General features: G+C 36.3%; 1 protein-coding gene across 6 annotated transcripts in view; it reads right to left on the reverse strand.

The window, feature by feature from the left end:
• Positions 1–24337, reverse strand: part of SEMA5A (semaphorin 5A) — a 333475-nt gene that overhangs the window by 259828 nt on the left and 49310 nt on the right. The window contains exon 1 of one of the 6 annotated variants that reach the window (XM_032697762.1): positions 8771–8808. The exons of 4 other annotated variants lie outside the window; for them this stretch is intronic. In XM_032697762.1, the coding sequence (XP_032553653.1) occupies positions 8771–8773 (3 nt within the window). In that variant the 5' untranslated portion in view covers positions 8774–8808. Of the gene's footprint in view, positions 1–6623; positions 6643–8770; positions 8809–24337 lie in introns of those variants that run through there. One more of the 6 variants, XM_032697798.1, reaches the window with a different exon arrangement.

Raw genomic sequence — 24337 nt, forward strand, 5'->3', positions numbered from 1 at the left:
AAGAATATGGCGGTTGTGATATGGACATATTCCAAGACTAGTCTGAAATATTCTTACCCAGGGCCAAATGTTTTCCCCGTCAGCAGCGAAAGCATTCAATGCTTTGGCATTCTTCTAGCAGCCTATCCCTCCCTTTGCCACCCAACATGCATGCACAGTCCCGTCTTCCCGGCTGCTCACAGTGCTGAAGCAATCACAAATGCCTCAGGCTAAGCAAATATACAGAGGTAAACACTTTAGTTCTGGGCATCATCCCAGAGAGGACACACATAATAATTTCCAAGCTCCTCAACATATTTTTTTTTCTTGTGTTCAGTACTAACAAAATTAAGGAAGGAGAAGAGTTTAATGCAGGAGTAGGATCCCTGTCAAGAATTTCACTACAACACCTAGTTCATCATAAGCTGTTAGCAAAAGAAAACGTCTTCTATCCTCTTCTGTGCACTAGGCTTAAATGATAAAGCAGGAAACAGATCCCAAAATTACTCTGCACTGTGCCCACAGTGAACTTCCTTTCACAGTCCCCTTGCCCTCCTCCAGTATCTCCAATCCACAGAACCTGTACTTATTTTCTACTAGCATATTACATTCTCACTAAGTAGAGCATGAAGTACATGATTCTGCATTCACCACACTGGTGTCCTACATGTTCACCTCAGGCAGCACAGAAGGAATACCTGGATCTGATTTTGCTTCTGTATTTCAAGTCTGCTTTAGACCCCAATTTCATGTAAAAACACAACATAAAAGAGAGCAAGAAGTTTGATGTCTGGTGCTGGGGGGATGATTTAGACTTTTGGTACTCAAGTTCTGGGAGAATTTATGCAGAAAAGTATGCAGAGGCACAGGCATATTGTCCTGAGGAAAATTTATTAAAATGCAATGTTAATTTCAGAGTCAGATATTGGTTTTCGTTATCTTTGACAATTCACCAAAAAGCACAATTTAGATGGTAATTTATAACTTAACTGTATGAAACAGTAATACATCCAGAAGTAACTGCAGTAAACTGACCAATAAACAGGAAACTCCTATTAGAAATGCCTTTAGGAATATTCAAGAACTTAAATGGTGAAGCAGAAGATTTTGCTTACTAGGACAGGATGGTAGGATCCACGTCCTGTGTACAAGCGTACGGTTCCACTGTTTCTGATCACATGTAATTATATAAGAAGAAAAAGGCATTTTATTTAGAACATCTGCATCAGAGCCCCTAAAGTTTTCCTAAAACAACTGCAGGAAATAAATAGCGCAAACAAGGAGAAGAAAGAGCAAAGACACACCTTACTTGATATGGAAATCCTGATGTAAAGACTGGTATTCCCTTCAGAAATACAAACAATACTGCTGGAAAAGTTGCCATATTCCAATGTTCTCATCCTCCTTCAAAGGTAAGAGAACTTGAAACAATGCAACAAAGAGAAACTGCACCGCAGATAAACCTGTGAGATAATCACACTTTGTCTAAGAAAAGGTTTAAACTCTACCACAAACTAAATACATCTGTCTGGTGCCCATGCTGCATTTGTTAGTGCTTTTATCCACCACACAACTTATTCTCTCACTTTTTACCCCAAGGTCTGAATTTTTTCAAAACAAATTAATTTGGCTCTCGCATTGCATTGTGCTGAAGGCAGTACTGATACACAGAGATTGCAAATGAAAATTAGACCACACAGAAGGGTATACTAAATTATCCCATATAAAAACAATGTTAAAATGGGATTTAAATAATATAACATTAAAGTAATAGGGTTAAAAATATATTACATTTTGATAAAAAATTGTAGTATTTTAAGATCATTATCACAGACGAGATGAAACTGAACAAAAATGTGTAAACAACAGGAAACATGAAAGCACATTTAAACCCCCAGACCACTTCAAATTTCTGTTTACTTACACTATGTGTGTACTAAATGTGCATATAAATACTAGCAGTAGCTCCAGAAGAGATGCAGCTGCATTTTAAGAACATTTCAGGTTTCCTTATTTTTCCATTGTTTTTCATACTTTGATTTTCTCAATAAGAAGAGTTCATGGTGAAGCCACTGCTTTAACAAGGATGAGGCATATATTATACACAGCTTACTTTTAGAGGGTCTGTCAGGTATTTGGAGGTTGTACTTTTTTGTAATTTAGACAACAAGCTGGAGGGCTGCATTTCATGGTTTCCTTACAACCTTCTCCCAAGGAAGCATTCTTATTCTCTCATCCAGAAATACGATTAGCTATAAAAATCCTTATCCCCCCTCTCCTTTCTCAGTGGCAGAAAAGAAACTAAAACCAGTTTATCTACTACTGTTAGCCTCCACTGTCAATCAAAATAAAGTCAAAGGATTACAAAAATGAAAATATGTCTTTACTTTTGTTTGTATCCACACATTTCTATGCAAAGAGTTATCTTCAGATGGTTCCTCTAGTGACAAAACAAAGATCTGAGTCACAATCTTAACTGTGTTGCATCTGGAGAACTTGGTCTTTGAGAGATCAAATAAACCCCCCAAGTTATCCAAAATTAGGCCCCAAATACATAAAGAGGTTCCTCTTGATAAAACTTTAACCTATGTTGCAGTCCCTCCTCATTCCCGAAAAACCCTCTTAAGGTCACTGTTCAGATGCAGCAACATTTGGAAGAAGATTTTCTCTACCAAATTCCAGAAAGAGATCCTTTATAGTTTTGTGTGCTACTACTAGGAATCACTAGGAAAAAAATAGGAAAGGTTTCTCTATTTCCTTGTTGGAACACGTTCTTCCCCAGAAGAGCTATGGGTCTTATGGTTCATCACTAAAGCCTCAGAGCAGGGAGAGCAAATAGACAATTAGGCAGTTAATATGGTTTGAGATGGAGACCTGGGCAGTTCTGGAAGCAGAGATCAAAGAGCAGGGAAAATAAAGATGAGCATCCTACTTTTACTTTATTTTGCACATCTTCTTATGGTAGGCTGGTGATATACCTCAGAGATGTTAGAATGGAGCTTATTGACACAAAACACGAAGCAGGACCTATCCTCCTCTGACTCAGTAATTCCTTGTCCTCCTATCCACTGAATGGCAGTTCAGAAAAATACTAACAATGAAAGATGGCAATAAACGTTTCTTGATACACCAATTTCAGGTATACAGGCTGCCTTCCTTTTTTACAGAATATAAGGATCATCTGCTTTTATAATGGGTAGTCAAGAAAACACCTCATTTTCCTACAGAGCATTAGTGGGAAAGCACTGCATAGCCTGTAAATGCAAAAGCAGATCCCACTTGAGAGGCAGAAAATCCGGATTCAATGACTAAAGGAAATCAAAACTAATACTGAAATGGAAGGAATGAGGGCAGTCATTAAGTGGGAGGTTAATAAACTCAGCACCAAGAATCTTGTTCTTGTTTACACATTCTTACGTGCTTAAAACTGCAACAAGAGACAGTGCTATTTGCTGTTTCCTGACAACAGACCAATTCATGCCCCATTTTTGCATGTCTTGAAACATCTGTAAATCAGAAGAGTCATTACAGACAACTATAAAGGGTGGGTGGGTTATGTGCACTATGGTTTCCTTGTTTTTTGTTTTCTGGGTTTTTTTTAAATAGAGTAGAATTTACTGCAATTTCTAACAGACTATAACTATATAGTTATATATCCAGCACTAGCTGGGATTTAAGAAACTGACTGTTTTTTTCAGGTTCAGAGCTTTGCTTGCAGTTTGTAAATTAAAATCGGTTTTCTCAAAAAAGCTGAAATTAATAAGAGGAAGCTAAAATAGAAAGTTACAGTTATCACAATATCTTCTCTATATCCTATTGAGTGACATCTTTGGAAATGTCAAAGTCTTTTGACAAAAAATATGACAAAATTAACAAGCTCATTTTCAAGGCATCTCATCTGTACAATGGGGTATGAAGTCAAAAAAAGCAGTTAGTGCTACTCAAGAGCACCTCAGTTCTGACTCCGCAAAGTGTATAATGGAAATCTGGTAGGGAAACCTGTATAAAATCCTAAGTTAGATGCTCACCTAGTACTGTTAACTGTGTATGCTATATACTGCATCGGAACACATTGGGCATTTTCTCCCATTCTGCCTTACCCTTTGTTTTCCATCAAACAGATTATGTCAGAGCTTTTCCAGTGCTCTTTTACTTGCCCTTGTGTATCAGCAATTCAAAGAAAGGAAAAGATGGAAAAAGTCAGAAAAATAACACAAGTCTGCAACCTCTCTTAGGAAGTACTCCACAAAAATTGCCTCAGAAGAAACATCACCTTCATTTGCAACAGCATAACCAAGGGGAGTAGGTTTTATTTTCTTTCAGGTTTTTTTTTTTTTACAGACACTCTACTTACGATGTGTGATCCACCTCCTTAGAGAAAAAAGATTGTTTAAGAGTGCCGGAGATGTCCCCTTGATGGCAAAGGAACAGGGAAAGTTGGAGAGCAGCAACCATGGTAAAAATTTCATTCAGGTCACTATTAGCATTCCCGCTGGTCTCCACAAAACACCAAACAAACAGGACTGGAATTCATTCAACTCCAGTTTCAGCCTTTGAATACCTACAATTACTCCCAAACGACTAATGAGGAAGCCAGTACTCCACCTCATAAGAAATATTGACATTAAGAAAGCAAGAAACTTGGTAGTGTGTATCAGATGAAGCTCACCCCTAAAATACTGGGTGAGGTAGTAACAGAAGTGGATTTTTAATGAATCCAACATTTCCGATAATTTCATCCTACAGCAGAAGAGCATTCATTTGCTTTGCCTTTCATCCCAGATAGTCCTATTTTTAAATCATCTGTATCACAAAATGGTTCTATTAATATATTACAAAATGCAATAAGGTTCTCTGAAACAAGCTGGATATGAGACTATTAGCAAGGGAGAACTATGTGTCATGTAAGAACAGCTCTGGATGGATTTTGACAAGTTGCTCGGTTCAGAAAAGTTACATCATTTTGGTTGCTTCTCTACTCCCCAAAATGGGTCTCAGACAAGACAGACTTACATAAAGATGTGGGCAAACTCTTGTTTGCAACGCAATAATTCTACTTGATCATCAAGAAAACTGACCGTCATGCAAAATTTTTTATGTTTACTGAAATACTGGATGTTCTTCCCCTTCCACAGAAGAACTAATACTTATGCTCAAAGACACATTTCACTCTTGATTCTTTTTTGAAATTCATTGTAGGTATTGTTCTATTTGAACTTCAAACATATGGTAAAAGTAGGAAATCAGCATCTCTGAAGTCGAATGCATCATTGCTCCCAATAAACCACCTCCCAAACAGAATTACTATAGTAAAAACTTGACTCATGGTCTACACTTGAAGGTTTTTTAGAGTTTTATTGCACTCTTTTAATGATCTAATTTTACAATGTAATTCTTCATTACTTATCTTGGATCATCCGCTTAATTTCTTCTTTCAAAGAACAACAAAAACAAAGGTAAGTTGTTTCCTGGAATTCTCAAACATTTTTCTGAATAGCAAGGTTAGTCAAATTAGACTTCAAATAGCATGGCAACTCTTCTGAAATTCCTTTTAAATATATCATCTGCCACATTTTGGAAGGCAAAGAGTTTTCTCTAACAGGCATGCAAAAACTAATTTCAAACATTAGTACCTCATCCTGTAGATGATAAGTTTTGAGTTCCCTCTTGGCTTTTCATGAAAAGAAATGCCATAACTTAGATCTGCAAAACAATTCGAAGAACCACTTCTATGTCATAGATTTTTAAACTGAACCAAAATGAGGAATGTATTTAAAATACAACAGACATTTGCAACTCAGCGAAAATCATCCCTTAAGCCCATTCAGCATTTACTCTTACTAAACCATTTACTTTTCCTAAACTCTCACTAAAGTCCTAAGAAAACCTGGCCACTTTCAACTACAAAAGGAGACACTATTTACAATTATTTCTATGTATGTCAGCATCCCTTTTTGTTGCACTGTTTTTCCATTTCCTGGACCATCAATTTTAATACTAAGGAGCAGGTAAGCAAAAGAAAGCGGAAGTAAAGCCATCATCACATCAATGTGAAACACAAGAGACGACCATTTAATTGTACTTTATGATGTGTGCTTGGATAGGTAATGTGCACTGAAATAGAGAAAGAAATCTGTAGGAACTATTTCCAACATCATCTCCCATCTCCCTTAAAATTCAAGTATTCTAACACACATACACATATGTATGTATATAAAATAGAGAGCTATAACAGAATTTCTTATGATAATGACCCAAACCATTACAAGTCTTAAAATATTTTATCATAAAACAGTGGGGAAAAAAATCAGTCACTAAAAACTTGTCTTAAGTCTTTCTTCCCTAGCATCACATATAATTAGCTGACAATTTATACCAAGAATCATGATTCATTTAAAAAATAAAAGGTTACAGTATACATTCAAATAAAAAACAACAGCAAAAGTCCCACACTAAGATTTTAGAGAACCTTACTTTTCTAAAATCCAGACATGAACACACTCATTGTTATTTCGGCTTCTACCACAGAAGGTGTCTCTAGAGACACTGCTTCATCCTTGCCTAGGATGCTACCAGGATACTGCAGTTCAGACTCCAAGATGCATTTCAAGTCAAGGAAAAAAGTCACCCCACAGGACAGTTACCTTCTGTTCCTGGACTGGGCAAATTGAAGTCCCTTCCTTGTGTAGAACTGAATACTATGGATCCTACAATTAATATTGCCATTAATAAAAAGCACATCTTCAGAGAAGAGTGGAAAAATATGAAAGCAGTAGCCATGACTCAGAACAATCTGGAAACTGAAGATAAGATGGAAGCACAACAGAAACAACAATAACTAAAAAAAAGGGACAATGTTGAAGGTTTTAATCAGAACAGATAACAATTTCTGTAAATTGTAAGAAGAAAATGTTGCAAAAAGGGCTACAATCTCTGTGCAAAGTACAAAAAATACCTCCTCAAAAAACCCAAAATTAAGCCCACAGAAATGATAAAGTAATAGTAATCAGCTCATAGGATTAATCACATCACCATCAAGATGTTTAAAGTAATCCATTCGCAGTGTACCAGTCACAAATCACAATTTATTGAGATCTGATTACAAAAGCATTTGTGCCACCAAACCCATGAAAAAGCAATGGCCTAATGACAAGGACCACTGTGTACTCTGTGTTTGATCTACATAATTTTCCCAGCTAATAGTCCTCAGACTGTAAATACAGTGCAAAAATGCTCTTCTGAACACAAGGAAAAATATGAGCAATGACTCTTTTGCACTCTCTTATACAGAACACCTGATCACTAGTTGCAGCTCTCTCTGCTGCTAGATGCACGATGATGGGACTGAATCTTCACCTCTGATGTGCCTAAAACGCGTTGCTTACATTCAGATGCTATTTAGAATAAACCTTGTTGTACTCCAGGAACCTTCATTTTAAAGCAGTTGCAACTCTTGGTATATTATTTAGAAGCTGTAAAAGAGGTTGCTCTTTTCCTGACAGGAACACAAGCTTTTCAAACCGGATTTTGGAAAAGCTAAACTCTCCAGCAAAATGGTTGGAAATAGCAATTGCTTATTAGTTTAAAACTTTTTCTAAATACTGGTCACAGTCATCAATAGTCCACCATTTCACCAGCAGAAGGGTACTTGAAGTAAACAAAATTTACTCCTTACTGAAAACTAAAACTGAAAAAAGAAAAAAAAAATAAGGAAAACATTTAGCAAAAAGTACTGAAGCTTGTCTCCTCCTAAGCATATGAAGGACAATTAGGGACAGTTGGGTATCTAGAAATGCTCAGAATGCATGTCCAAACACTACCAGTGTCCTCCTTCTCCTCCTCTGTGCCAGACTTCCCATAGGTTGAGTGAGGTCTGAGGCACAAAAGGGTTAGAGGGAAGAAGAGAATCCGAAGCCAGAAACAAGTTCAAACTGACCCAGCTGTAATAACAAAGGCACACAAGCTCAATCATTTTTTATTCTAAAAAACCCACTGGTGTAAAGAGGTTTACAATTTTCTTCATGCAGATTATATGAACAGAATTTCTTGCTTTCACTCCTATCTTCTTTTCATACAACAACATGAAAGGTTTTTAAAAACAATGGGAAAAGGTGCATAAAGGTGAATACTGATAAATCACAAAAACACACAGTTGAATCCACACGGAAAACATTAAAAAGTTTACTTAAACATGTTTTGTAAAACAATTAGCATTTTATCTCATGGGACCCAGAGGAATGTAATTGCTGAAGGCATAATTTTCTAATAGCACTAGTATTCTTTATATTTTCAAAATATTTTGTAAGTTTTGGGGGTTTTTTAAGGGGTAAGGATGTTCTTCTTTCAGAATGAAGTTGGAAGCAACTTCTTATCTCAGCAGCCACTTTTCTAAGCCACCATTTCCCCTTCCACCTCCACTACCTTTCCACAACAGGTGAGAAAAATATGCAACATGTGCTTTTCACAAATAGGGGAGTCAAAGTCAATCGATATTTTAATGTGCTGGAGGCTTTCGCACATTAAGGCCAGGGATAGACACCAGGGTGAGCAACATGACATGGAGGCAATTCCCTCATGTCAAAATACACAAAGCAGCTGAAGTTGAAGACATTTTATCTCATGTAAACACATTTTGCAAACCCTGGTCCTTCATATCCATCTGTGCCAAATATACTTGAGAGGTGAAACACGAAGTATATGCAATTATTGCAACATCCCCCACTAACTGTGAAAGCAGTTGTCCTGTTCTTATACATTCAAATATGTGATTGTAAAACAAGCATTTTCCTACCATGTCATTTGCTCTAAGACACCATTTCCATCCCCTTTCTCAAGTTTTCATCACTGCAAAAAAAAAAAAAAAAAAAAAAAAGAAAAAAAAATCTTTCAAGGCCCCAGGTCCACTTTCTCTTCTTCTGAAACCTAATGCCAATTTTACCTGTAACCTGCCTTTTAAACCAGCCACTGCTGCCAATTTATCATCAGGCCTTCCTCCCACTCCCTCTCTCTTCAGAGAAGCTGCACATCAGCGTTTCCAAATCCCTTCACTGTCCTCCTATCCCTCCCTACTCTAATTTGCTGATGCCTTAAAAAAAAAAAATAGTAAGAGCACAGCTGTTTACAACACAAGACAGACTTGTTTCACTGTTTCTGGATGCTCCCTTCAATTGATGAATTGAACATCCATTGTTTTGTTTTAAGGTGTAAACATTCTGCTTTGTTTCAGGTTTCCTCAATAGCTAATAGAACAGTTCTCATTACAACTCTTCATTATTAAACATCTCCCTTTTGTCCTCTACTTGAGGGCAAAAACGTGACAGTCATATGATAATTTCAAAATAAAATATTCAATAATAAAATATCCTTCATAAAAATCTGCATACAATAATGAGCATACATACCTATGCAGAAAATAGTTTCCATGGATATATTTCAAAGAAGTTGAGTGCAAGGTGAGCAATCCAATACGTTTAAGTGACCCAGCATAAGGGATATACATCAGAAGGGAAACCACAGCAAAATGACTGACCTCAGCTACCATCACAAGTGTGAAACCCAGAAAATACGAGAGAAGAAATGCAATCCATTAGATTTGTTTGTGTTAAAAGATATTATCTTCAAAGAGATACAGATAAAAAGGTTCACTTTCCATAAAAGCAAAACACCATAAATACATTGCTGGATTGTGGATGAAAAGTTGTATCAACTAAATAAAAATTAATTTGCACATGGCAAGAAAACACAAAAATAAAATTATTAGAATAAAATGAAGTATCATGGCTTTACACACTTGCCAGAGTCTATCTTCTTACATTAAAATTCCTAGTAAATTAGTCCAAATCCTTAAAAAAGAAAAGTATCAACAAGAGATAAATTCTTCATATAAAGACCATAATTCCTTTTTCAATATAAGTCAAAAATCCCTTTAAGCAAGAAACAAGTCTTATTATTTCCTATTTATGCAATTTTTATTATACCACAATGATTAAAGAAAATCTCAACATCAATGAAGTGGTTTCATATTAATTAAGTACCCATTAAAGAGAAACTTCTTCACCCATATCTCAATGAAAAGCATTCTAAAACATCACAAAAGCATCACAAAGAAAATCAACTCTGTATTCAGTGCTAAGTATTTCAGTCCTTTCATTGATTTCAATAAGCTTAGTAAAATATTCTATTTAATGTAGCTGATTTATATTAGGAAAATAGTCATCCTATGGAACTGGAGACACAGTGATTAGTACAGCAGCCATGTACAATTAGAAATGACCAGTTATAATTCACAAATAAGCAATACCTCAGGATGACCTCCTATAAACCATAAACAATTAACTATTGTAGTTCAATAAACTAATAAATTATGTGTCTGGATGGGTCACAGAAGATCACCCTCAACAGAAGCTGAGGAGTACAGAGAAGATGAAACCTGTCTGCTGTGAAAGGAATGGCACCAGGCGAGATTGGACAAATGGCAGCTGCTCTGGATGCTCAGGTGTCCAGTTTTAACACCCAAGCAAAGCCAGGTACATCCAAAAGGACATGCCAGGAAGGCCACACAACACAACTCCTCTGTGTATGTTAAAGCAGAGAAACAAAACAATATTACAAGGCTTTATGATTTATAAGTCTCTATTCAGGAAATAATTTTTTATATAAAAATATGGTCTGATATCTCTGTACAATACCACACTTTTTTTGCTAAAGCAGAAACAGAGGAATTGGATCTCTCTTCTTAAGAACTAAGTAACCAATGTAAAAGTCTTCCTGGCTCACCACTCATCTTCACTAGAATCCCTCTTATAACTGTTCCTATAGTGCTTTTTTTCCTGTATAAAACAATGTCTAGTCACTTACTGTATATGTGTTAAATATTCAAAACATATCTACACAAAATCTAACATTGAGAGCTTAAAAAAAAACCCACAAAAATATTAAAATAAAATAAATCATTTTAACTTATTTTAATAAGTGCTTGTTTCTGTCATTAAGCAATTAAAAAATAAAGTTACATATTTATTAGAAGAGTGTGTATGAGAATACAGCTCACAACATTTCCAGTTTCAATGTAATTTTTCTTTTTTAGACAGGAACTTCATGACTTACCATGTTTGAGCTTTTAAGCTAAGATAGAGCTGCAAAAATTCCCTGTGTATCTTCTAAGACAGTGTAACTATCTAGCATGAAAAGTCACAGATGGCTTGCTACTGTAAGTGTACAGCAGATGAAAACAAATGCCACATCAGGACAGTTTCTCTGCACAGTAACACAGTGGAGTTTTCAGTGTGATGGCTGCTTTAAAGGTTACAAAGAAGGTATTACTCAGTTATCTCTAACTTGCACTTCCTATGCATTGAACTTACCCAGCTTCAGTAAAAAAAAGTGTTCTGCTCATCACTTATGCATCAGAAGTGTTTTTCTTTATAAAGCTGGCATTCTGTCAGCTTAGAGATTGCCTGCTAAACTGCCCATCTTGGTTTGCATTATGAGAAACAGGAACAGGCATGCTTTTATGAGGCACACAGCCAAAAATGAGTAATGCCTAACAATTTATACAATTACAGAAAACACAACCTTGCTGAGATGCATATAATAAGAAAACTAAATTCATTTCTATTTCCATTTTTAAAAATTTCTCACCACAAATAGCTACATACCTACAGTATTTGATTTCATGAAACTAGGTCAGCAGCCATTTATTTCTAATACTAAGAGCATTCCATTACTAACTCAAGGTAAATACATTGTACTCTCAATTACTTACATGTAGGTATTTTTAAAAAAAAATGCCAAAACAAACTGATAGTGGGAGCAAAAAGAAGTAAAGGTTGCTTAGCATTTATTATCACCATGCAATCAAGAGTACCCCCAGAAATTTTCTCCCCACTACGAACCTTTTTTTAAAAAAACAAGGCTTCACTATTTTCCCTTAACATTTAACACTAAACACTGAATATTTACTTAATACTTATAAAATGCAGAGCGCTAACTGCAGCGCTATCAACCACTAATATATTCCTCATGAAGTACCCATAACGGCATCAGCCTGTTAATACTACTACTTGCCAGTCAAAACAAACAGAAATTCCAGTTCTTCTAACAGTAACCAGGGACTTGAGAAATGCAGAGCTGTAAAATAATACAAGCATCTTCAGAACACACATTTCAGTCTGCAATACCATATCACATCAACATAGCAAAACCCAGTTTCTAGAAACCTGTGCCCCTGTGGTGTGAGTAATACAAGAGAAGAAACTAGCCCTAAAAAAAGTCTATTTCCAAAGCCCAAACAGAGTGTGCGGGAAAGACAATCATACAATCACTCTATATCATTTGCATTTCCAGTAATATGGATATAACAGCTCACTGACATTCATATCCTGATTTCCCATAATAACAAAAGTGCATTTTCTTTTTTAGGGGTCAATGGGTCTTTTTCTCAATTCTGTACTTCAGCAAAACACATAGGATTTGGCACCTATTATGATGGCAGAAATTTAATCTCAGACAACATACGTTTAACTTCAGACCAAATCTTCTTGAAAATAGGGAACTAACATTTATTTATAGTTGAAATTGGTCTGTGATGCACATGTAATGATCTTAATGGGCTTTGCGTCAGTATTATCTAGAGTTATTTTTCTAGACTCACACGAAGAAATTATTCCAACATGACTGTCTTCGTTATTTCACAATATCTGCTTTTTCCCAGCATCACGCTTCTCCTTTTTTATTATTTATTTATTTATAATGAGACTAGAGCTTATAAAACCATCATTGCTTGTTTTATTTTTCTCCAGCTTCATATGTTGAACAGATAGCAACTGCTTTAGAAACGTAACAGGCTTAGTTTTTTCATTCAAGTTCTAACTCCTCAGAGTCATAAGATTTCCATCATCTTGAATCCCCTGCTTCTCCAACATTTTGTACTTCTAAAACGTTACAGCAGACTATAGGCAAATATGGCTCACCTTGTGTTCACATCTACTGACATCACTGCAGTTCAACCATCATACATCCCATGTCTACACACACAGATGCACACAATGGACAAGAGGATACTCTTCTGAGTACACATACAGTACTTTCTGTCCCCTCAGTCTAGAAGAAAGCAAGCCCTTATATATAGGGAAATATGATCCAGTCTGTTCAAACTGCTCGAAAATTCACTGTAAACATAAAATTTACCACTTTAGACTTCGCATTGAAAAGTAAAGATAAAAATCAAAGGACAAGAGATGATACTGGTTTCATTGTTTCTTATCTTCAAAGTTCTTTATTAAAGTCCATGTTTTTATGATAATCATCTTTACAGCATTATTCCCCTTGAGTCAACTGGTTTACTGCCATGAAGCTATTGCTCAACTAGTTGAAAACACACAAGCTACAAGTCCATGTAATTGGACTCTACTATCTTACCCCTCCTCATAAAAGCAAACACCTCCTTTCTTCCAAACAGACATTTCAATAAAATAAGTAGGAAATACATTGCGTATGGATGAGGAAGAAGCAAGTACAACTCAAAAGATGCATGTACAGATCATCAACCACATGATGTTGAAGCTGAAAAGCAAGAAGTGAGGATGAAGAAGCAATTATGACAAGGTAGTAATAAACCATTTTCATTTGACTCATGATTTCCAGATGACAAATTTGGGAAAGCGTCAAAGCATTAAGGATGTACTGACAATACCCTGTATTAGGCCTAAGTGTATTCAGCTGCATAGCCTCTCCTGACTGAAGTCAGTGTCAGAGTATCCAAAATAACAATGGAATAGGCTGCTCATTCCACAAAGATAAGAAGGTTAAAAATCACCATCTCCAAAATCTTTTTTGTACTTTAAAAAAAAATTATGTAATAGTTAACACATGTCAATAAAAAAAAAAACATGATGACAATTACAAATACTAAGTTAATCAGCCAATTATTTAATATAGATATTAATCTTTTCATGTTTTGCATTCTAGGAAGACGTTACTCATCAAAAATGTATGCAAACATATCACTACAGGAAAGAAAAAAAAAGAAGAGTAAAAATACCACCAAATGGATATATTCGAAAAAACTTTCACATACTTAAAAAGAACATAGGAGAGTTACAAGCACAAGCTTAGCTTTTATATTTAGAATAGCGAGACCAGCAACTCACAGGAATGCACAAAGTTTGACGCAGTCCATGCTGAGATGCAATGCCTGGTAGGGTCACAGTTCAAGCAGGGACAGCAGAGCATATGCCAACACCTGAACTACTGCCAGTACTGAAATAGCAGTTATGATTAAATACCTCATCCACTTTTGACCAGAATAGAACTTAGCAACTAAACTGGTTTTAGAAGTTTAACGAAAAATTATCACCTGTTTTAAAAAAGGCAATATTTTAAAACCATCTAACCCAAATTAGTATTTGAACTTTCAGATTAGATTTTACCTCTTAATTGGTAGGTATCTCTGGTCTTCTAGTTCTTCTTTCAAATTTCCCAGTATTCATAAGTACAAAGGTTTTTAGAGGTCTTGATAGTTCCAGCAAAGATCCAGTCTCCAAAAAAGTCAATGCTGGCCTGGCATCAGAGCCAATCCAATCAATTTCTCTAAAAGCCCAGAGCACTAGAAAGTACACAGCTAACACACCAAATGTTTGTACTTACAGATAGTTTGGGTCCAGCAGAATAACAGCAAAGGTATTTTCACATCACTGAACTAAGTTAATAGATTTGCGTTGCATTCAGCAGCACTCTAATCAGAAGAGGGTGCATACGTGTACAGAACAAAACAAAGAAACCCAGAACTAAGAAGAAGAAATCAGAGGGAAAGATTAAACATGAGATATGCCTTGCTTTTCTTAAAATGCAAGAGAAAAATTCAAGTACAGTTAACTGACACTATTATGCCTGTATATACAAGACACAGTCTCTCTTGTAGGGTCCTCAGCATCACAAGCTGCAAGAACATTTGGGGGAAAAGGAAACTTTCCAGGTAAGCAGAGAGGCCCTCAACTTAGACAGTAACTAGAGCCTGGCACTCATTTACTTCATCATTGCCTCCAAATTAAGAATGAAGTATTAAAAGCTTTATGCAGCATATTCTTTGATATAGTTACTAAGACAGTGAGTAGAGAAGTGCTGTGCCTACTGTCATATAAACTCGTACTTACAAGGAGCATAAGGTAGATTTTTGCACTACTGCCATTTCACATGAGTGAAGTCAATCAGCTTCCAAGAACTAAAAGATTACTCTTTAAAGGGTAAATCAGTAGCATAAATGTGATTTGTCAGATATTGAGAGGTGAACAAGGGTGAGCCCTGTTCCCATTTTATCAGAAAAAAAATAAACAACATAACAAAACATACACTAAGTCGTCCTACCTGGACTGTCTCACAGTAGCAGCTAGGAGGTCATGGCCAAGTGTCAGCTGATCAAGTACAGTTGAAAGATCAACTGTGGGATGGACCCAACGGTTCTGTGGCAAGTCAGTGGCCACAGAAAGGAAATCCTGACTTTCTGTTTAAGTTCCAATTCTGGCTCGTAGAAGTGCTACACAGAAGTAGGTGAAGTGTCCAGAACAGATATTACTAGAATTTAGATATAGCTATAAAAAGCTCAACTTAAAGTATTGGAAAAAAAACCCGATGCAGAACGATATATTGGATTTATGAACCTTCTCTTCCTGCACAAACAATCTGCTAATAATATTAGAACTATCCGGTTGCAATATTATTTGGGAAAAAAAATCCTGCTGTGTGTTTAATGGTGGCCAATAAACACCATGGAGTAAAAATATAAATAATATAATAAAATCTACATGCCCAACTTTTTCTCTGTAACAATAAATATGTTTCTTATTCCTAAAAATGTAAGCCCACATGTTAGACAAAACAGAGATTTAAATCCTTAACAGCTGCATCACCACATACAAAGATCACAGACCATGGTGTTTACTGGGCAAACATAGACAGGTACCATGCTATTTTCCATTGTTTGAATTCAAGGCTTTTGGATTCATAAGTCTCAGTGGTATTGCTGCTATGACTAATTCATCATGTCAAGTAGTTCATTCTCATTATTTGTTTCAAGAAAGTTCCCACTATCTTCTTTAAAAGAAGCAAGCTGCAACAAAGTTTTGTTTTGTTCTTTTGTTCGATTGTGGATTTTTTCTATTCTAGGTGCCAGCTGGCCAGAACTTAGCACAGATGCTGAATATTTTGTTGCTCTTCAGGAGAGATACGTCCCTTCAGACAATAGCCTCAATGTGCAGGCACAGCAATGCAAATCTTGATACACACTCCTATCTCTCTACAAGCTTGGTCCACAATCCAACTCCTCATGAAGATAAAGTCTGTTCTGTGAGGGGTTGAGAAGAATTTCTATACATGGAGATCTGATATATTTAACTAAATGATTATCTATCTTACTCCTGTACATTAGTGATGGTTTACTGTCTTTTCCAGAATTAACCAGACATAAAGAAACAGGATTCAAACTTGATTTTCAAGACCTTTAGTGCCTTGCATAGGGCAGAGCCTATTTCATCTTTTTTTTCTGGGCACTTGCTCAGAACCATTCCACACTATGCTGCAGCACTACTTTGCACACTTTGTTCACGTATGGAAATACTATTTATCACCATGAAATCATATAATGCTCAAATTCCTACTCTTTTTTTCTCAGCAAAGGTGCTAAATAAATTCATTATGCTTGTCTGCTTCTGAATCCCACTTATGCCAAATGGTTCTTAAAAAATATTTCCTCCTTTTTGTTTCCCCTATCCAAAATGCACTTCATAACCAATTTTATGAACAGAATTAAATACTTCTTCAGGCACAAAAAAAACAACCAGAACAAGCTCAAATTTTCAGTGCTTTTTTACAATCAACACCATCTTACCAAATGAACAAATACAATGAGCTACAAGTCAGCAAAAAAGTCATCACAGCAATTTACCACTGATTTGAAAAATATTGATAGCCTCAGGTGAATCAGACATTAACTCTTACTGATTTGGAGGGTGATATAGCATTAATAATTCAACAAAAAACACTTTGAGTAATAAAAGCTTAGGGTTATTTATTTAACCAATTAGATCATTTTTGGCAACATCCCTGCTTTTGAATAAACCATGCATGTTCTTCAATTAATCATGAGAATTGAAAACTACAAATCCGCAGTCTCTACCTTCCAGTCAAAGAGATACATTGCTTAAGAAGCCCAAAAGATTGAGAGAGAAAATAAGAATAATTTATATTCTCAGTGGACAAAAGAGAGCTGGCACTAGAAGACGTGCTAATTAGCAAAGCTTGGCTACTGGTGCTTAACGATCTGTTCCTCATGCACCACTTTCCCAATCCACTGAGAGACAGGTACAAATTGCACCTATAAAAAGTTATAACCCATTAGCATGCATAGGAGGTGCATCTTGTTACCACTAATGTTCAACAGTCCCTTCTAATCTATGAGAGTGGCAGAAAGATGCAAATGTTTAACTAGAACACTATACTGAATTACCATGCATGTCATTTATTAACAGCTTTATTTTATTCAGAAACTTTAGTGTGACAAACCATTACCACACTGACAGTCAAAGTCAAGGGAGTTTTTTGAATGCTTCAGTTTTGGTCTTTCTCTCTACAGGGAATCAGTACAGGTCTCATGGTCCACATAAATACTTTTGCTAAAAATTCTAAATTCCTTACAATACAGTCCAATTCAAAATCTCTGTTTTGAGTCTCTTCTTCAGCAAGTTAAACAAGTGAAACCCCATGGAGTGCACCCTCAACTGGAGTTACAAGTTGAATGCTCAATTTCCTCTTATTTCTTTAATGAAATGCATTCAGATTGGCTCTGCTTATTCAGACAAAAGCCAAAATTAGAAATTACAAATCAAACAATCTGCTTCTCTCTGATAACTGAAATGGTATTATCAAATGGATGAACGGGAAAAAGAAAAGATGGTCCTCACTTCCACAACTCATAATGAAGTTGTGTTCCTATAATTAAGTCTTTTGATATTTAAACTGGGATTTCATGTAAAAAACCAGAAGATTATGTTTATTTACTTTTCATGTTAGCCATCCCAGCATTAATGCTTCACATTTTGGAAAACAATCTTTACAATGATTATTTTTAAAGGAAGAATTCGCTTCCATTAAAAAGACCAAGACCTGTCAAACTCACTTTTGAGAGAAATCAATGAATGCTAAAGCAACATAGATCCTATATATAGACCTGAAAATATAACAGTAGACAGAAACCAAACCAAACAAAACAACCAAAACAACAAAAACCCCCAAAGATATCTACATCCTCTCCTTCCAAATTTTTCCAGAGTAAACTAAAAATTCCACCTCAAAACTATTTAATTTTATTTTAATCCAGTAAAATTCCTAATTCCAATGCAGAAGATGGAGCGTTAAATTCATTTTTAATTGTCAATAGTTCATTTCTCTGTAGTGTTTTGGGATTTGGAGGGATTAGGGTTGGTTTTTTGGTTCTTTTTAAGTAAACATTAAGTGTTTAACACTGTGTCACCTTCTAAACCAGCATTTTTGAGAAGGTATGCTTATACCACATCCATATCTAATCACCTATCCACACATGACAGTTTTCTGAGGGGAAACTTTTGAGCAACTAGCATATTAAAAACACCTAAACTTCTAGGCATTTACTTCTACATGCAGAGGAAAACAGGTTTAGTGAAAGAAATGCTTTCCCAGCTTAATGAACATCTCATTTTTTTTTAAGTCATCTTCCTATTTAAAATTAATCTGCTTGTTTCATTAACTATCTAATCAGCCCTCAGTTTAAAATTCTGGTATTAAGTCAGGTCAGTAACAGTTATGGGCTTTGACTGTTGTTTTGTTTTTTTTTTAATTAATTCACTGTGCAAGAAGAGTCAAGAAATGCTTCAAATCTCAAATGTATAAAGAAAGGACTGGACTTGGTACTGTATGAAGTTGCATAGTAATTCCTAGCATCTCAGAACAAGATACTCATACTTACTCCACACCCAAAGTTTCTCTTCTCTAATACAGATTTTAGAAGATACAGGGTGGAAGTGAGACTTCTGAGAAAGGAGTTTGAAAACAATTATCAATTGATTTGTATCAATAAACCCACATATTTGCACTTCGACAACCCTGACGCCAGCAAAGGGCTGAAATGTAGCAAACATTTAACAAGTCACAGCAATAATATTCCTATTTTTACTTATTGTTCAGGCATCTAAAAAGTATGTGATACGGGTCCAGTACAAACCCCCGATCACAACAGATGACAATATCTTTAAACTAAGAGAAAAAGCAAAACACATAAAAAAGGTGAAGAGGTGAATAAATAGCACCACAGTGACAATACAGTCGTATAGTCGCAAAGCACATGGGTGTTTTAGGGGACACCTTTGGCTTTTTTAAAGTGTTCTCCTCAACTCTCATGAAGAAGACAATGTGGTATTGCTTCCAGAACTGATCTTCAGCATCTGTTCTGCTAAATGATAATGATAGATTCTGTCCTACTGGTTCTCAGTGCCCAAACTAAGTGTGCATACCTCCTGAGAATAAATGACTAAAGCTTTCAAGCTACCAACACCATGTGCCAACCAGAAGTTTCCTCCTTTCAATTTCCAAACAACTCACCTCCCTTCCCACTCCTATTTCTTTCCCAGTTGCTCCTCACCACTCAATACTTCCTATTCTGCAGGGATCCTATTACTATATGTCCTATGCATCTGCAGTGGAACAGGTACACAAGTGTTTTTTCCTCCTCTCCTTTAACCATGTTAATAGAAGAGAAACAGTGAAATATATAATAATAATGATTAATTTTAGTAGTACTAATTAATATGGATATGACACTAGATTTGGAGACATTCCTTTTTCTTGTTAGCAGACCAGAAAAAATTATTTCAAACAATCAGTAACTGTCCATGGAGGAAACAAACCTTCAAGAACAAAATCACTTTTAACTGAAGAAACAATAGCTTTCACCCCAGAATTCTGAAAGAATCGGCCTGTGCTGTCAGTGGTGTGACAGCAAAATGTTTTAACAACCAATCTATCAAGACAAACAAAAATACTTGAGTGGGAAAAAAATTGAGTGGAAAACAAAAAACAACACCATCTATCTTAAGCAGGAGGGAAAAAAGTGAAGCAGTCCATGATCAGAAGCAGTGAGGCACTCAGACTGTTACTTTCTTTCAAGATGGAAGATACTTAAACACTAGAAGTGGAATAGAAACCTAGGAAGGACAAGTGTAAATAAACCAAAATCAGTCAAATGTGCACGTGTAGGACATTTAAAGGAAAATTCATTCCTTGCCTTAGAGAAAAGAAGGCAGGAGACTTTTCAGTATGGAGTAGAATTTGTATGTATTTTCTATAAAACCTTGCAGTAGTCATATACATAAAGATACTTTTTAAATAGCTATTAGATGCAAATTATATTCTGAATATGAATATTTCTTTCAGATTTCTACAAAAATTGCATAGCGTAAAACTTCACAACAGCAAACAGCAGTTTATAGCACTTGCACAGTAGCTATAGCATGTCCTGCATTGCACTCATCATTTAGCACTCCATATATTCACAATACCTTTAACCTTGAAAGGCACCTCAAGAGGCCCTACTTCAATAATCTGCTCAAAGCAGAGACAGCAATGAATTTAGACAAGGTTGCTCAGGGCTTTATCCAACAAGGTCTTGACAGACACCAAGCATGGAGATCTTGCAGTGTCTCTAGGAAACTGATTTCAGTGCTTACTCATCTTAATAGGAATTTTTCCCCCTCCAGAACTGGAAGCTCCATGTTTCAATTTAGGACTTAACTCTCATTTTTTTACCATGTATGTTTTACTAGGCCTCTTCACACCATCTCTTCTGCGGGCTGAACAAGCACAACCCTCTCAGTCTCTTCCCTATATTACGTGTTCCAGTCCCCTGACTATCCTGCTGGCTGTCCACTGGATTCACTCAAGTTTATCAACATTCCTTTACTAGGAGAGCCAAAATTTGACATAGTATTCCACACATGGAATACTAGTAAGTGTGAAAGAATAGGGAATAATCACTCCACCTGCTGGCTCTACTCCCACTGATGGAACGCAGAACACTGTCAGCCTTCAGGACAGTCAGAACGCACAGCTGGTTCACGTTTAGGCTTCTGTCAACCCAGTCCCAGATCAATTACCTCAAAAAGGAGTCATCTTCATTGCATCATGATTTTTATCCTCACAGTGATATCTATCTATACATGCATCCAGATATTCCCAGATGCAAAACTATCACTCTGAGCTACACTATAAACTTCTTGATGAAAAACATTTCACACACAGGAAAAAAAAAAAAAGGCCAGCTAAGAGAACAAAGGACACATTCAATTTAGAAAGAGTTATTTGAATGCAAAAGCTAACCAAAACACAAAGATATGGTAAAAACTTTACACAGATCAACAGGTACCCAGAAACTGATTTTTCGACTTTTACAGTACTAGGTCCTTATCAACTAAGAATTGGCAAAACCAGTTATCATATTATCACTTTCTGTGACTGTAGTACTTGGTAGCTCCAATCAGAGGCTGATCTTTCAGTTGCATAAGTATTTTCAAATTTATTTTTAAATAATCATTCACAAGTGTCCCTAAATTTTAAAATTTTTCACAAAACTTCTGGTGAGTTGTGTGTGCATTAATCATTAAACAGTTCCAATTTCTAACTCTCCACTTGCATTGGACAAGCTTCTGGAGGAGCTTTGTTTTCCCACTTCAAAATGCAGCAATTTCATTATCTCAAAGAATGTCAAAGCATGCGGACATCTGAACAAGTTATTAACAATTTAACAAACATACTAACACATTTTGAAGCCTAATGGATAAAAAAAATGTGATGGACTAAATTTTTTCAGGATATCCAAGTAATTTCTTACTTCAATTAATCCAATATATTTAAATAATCAGCTTAAATCAATAAATAAAATACTTTTCTTCATTTTAGTATCCTACAGTTCACTGAAACATAACAAGCATGAATTAATCACATAAACAGAATAAAAATTACCCACATGAATGCTGAAATAATTCCCTGTGCTTACAATTTGTATTATAATGTTTTTGATAGCAAGTGCATTAGCTTCCAGTCTCAAGGCTAAATATTTAAACTTGCAAAGATTGAATTTCATACCCCTGAAAAATTAACTTGACAAACACAGACAGCTTTCACAGTAAATTTTCACACTGACCAATAAACTTCAAACAAATCACAATCTTGGTCTCAAAAGTGTTGACATAAAAAAAATATATCAGATTGCAAATACTGTTTTTTAAAAAATATGTACTTTTTTCTGTTATTTTTCTTAAAGTAGAGTCTAACCATTTAAACATAGAGCATTCTTCAAGTACATTGAAAACAAATAATTTTCAGAGATCTGTATTCAGAACTACTACTCCACAATTTCAACACCTGTATATAATTTTAGACAAAATAAGAATAGTAATTCTTACTCTGGCACCATGAGCCAGTGCTGAAAGATAAAAACAACCTAGCCAACAGGCAAAGAAAGAAAAGCATTGACACTACAGCTTTATGCTCTTCTTCCAAAACTGAACCCACTCCAAAGCAGACCTCAACTGAGCTTCTGTTCATGTTAGTGACAATCTGGATTAATGGACATAGAAAGAAGAAAAGCATCTATATGGATGCCTGTGCGTAATTCACACTGCAACCACGAGGAAATATTTGCATGTCCCTTTGATTAAAACACAACGAGAACTTTGCATTCTGTTCTAAAATAATTACTTGCTAGTAACAGAGTAACACATCATAGTGACAAGTGGGATATGCTTTCAGGCCAAACACACGCAAACAAAAGATTGTGTCTACACAAGCATACAGCCCGATAGTGACAAGCATTCTTTGAAGTCCTATCCAGCATTATCTCTGCAAGAAAAGCAGGATCAACCCTTTTAACTGCATTTCTGAAGACTTCTGTCTTCCAGAAGGCTTATGCAGAAATTCAGAATCAGAATTTAGTGGGGAAACGCTGCTTTTGTACTTGCAATATGTTCCACAAGGTGCCTTCACAGCAACCTGAAGAGACCTGCCAACAGCACAGTAATTGCCTCAGCCAGGCAAAGTGGTGCCCCATGGCTGGGAGTGGGAGGTGTTGGAGGACATGGATGAAGCACTACCCCATCAGTGACAGGGCCCATGCATCTTGACACCTGCACCTGTACCTGGGTGCAGATGTCAAGATGTTGGTAGTGGCAAGGGCACAGCCAGTTCCAGCGGCTCCAGTGGCCCCAGCACAGGGCACAGCTCAGCCCCTCAGCCACGGGGGGTGAGAGCCCCGGGGAAAGCCTGGGCAAGGGAGGGCAAAATGCTGCCTGGCAGCCAGGGCTGAGGGAGGGGAACCGGGTGAGAAACAGCCCTGCCAAGCCCTGAGGGGACAGCAGGAGGAGGGCCTTGGCAGGGTGGGTCACCCCTGGAGACTCCAGGAGCAGCTGAGTGGGCATCTGGCAGCCAGTCATGGTCAACTGACCATACATCCATGGTAAAGACCTCTAGACCAGCTGAAACCAATGCTGAAAACACACAACACACTCAAATGTTGCTGTTTACTGTCATTTTATCATCCACAAGATACTTAAGGGCAGTCACACAGGTGCAGCATCAAATTATCGAACAAGGACATAATTTTGGGTTTCTGCGTTGATTTAAACCCTAAAAGTTTTGGCAAACAATGCTGCAAATAGGGCTAGCTTTTAAAGGACACACCCAAATTTTACACACTTAAATAAAAATTAAAATTCCTTGTTCTTTTTAGAAATGGTGTGGCTATAACAGTATAAAAACAGGTCAGAGACTCGAGTTCACATATAACATCTGCAACTATATTAAACTCATTAGATCTCAATCAAATAAGTCCTTTTTTTGCAGCCCACCTTTCATATTTTCCAAAGTACATTTTATTGAAAAGTAGACTGCTGGTTTGTGTTTGTTTTTTTTTTTTTAAATAACAACCCAATTTTTTTCTTCTTCCCCTCCCTACGTCTTTTGAAGAGCTCATAGTCTACCACTAGCAAAATCCAGCATCCAGTATCACAAATACCATCAATTTCAAATGAAATAAGGCTTTGATTTCAAGAAAAGATTACTTTCATCTGTATTATAGGCACTTGTGCCCTCCAACAAATCAGCTCTACCAAAAGGATTCCCAGCCACACTCATAAGCAATTGCTACAAGGCTCCTAGAATCCTTCTTGAGTGACCCAGTATGATAGTACTTGGCTGCCAAAAATATTTCAGGAATTGTTAACATGCTGTTGGATCTCTTCAGCGCAGAAACATCTGTTGCCTGGTATAGGATGGGAGGAGA

This window comes from Chiroxiphia lanceolata, chromosome 1, assembly GCF_009829145.1.
Source record: "Chiroxiphia lanceolata isolate bChiLan1 chromosome 1, bChiLan1.pri, whole genome shotgun sequence".
Classification (NCBI taxonomy): domain Eukaryota; kingdom Metazoa; phylum Chordata; class Aves; order Passeriformes; family Pipridae; genus Chiroxiphia; species Chiroxiphia lanceolata.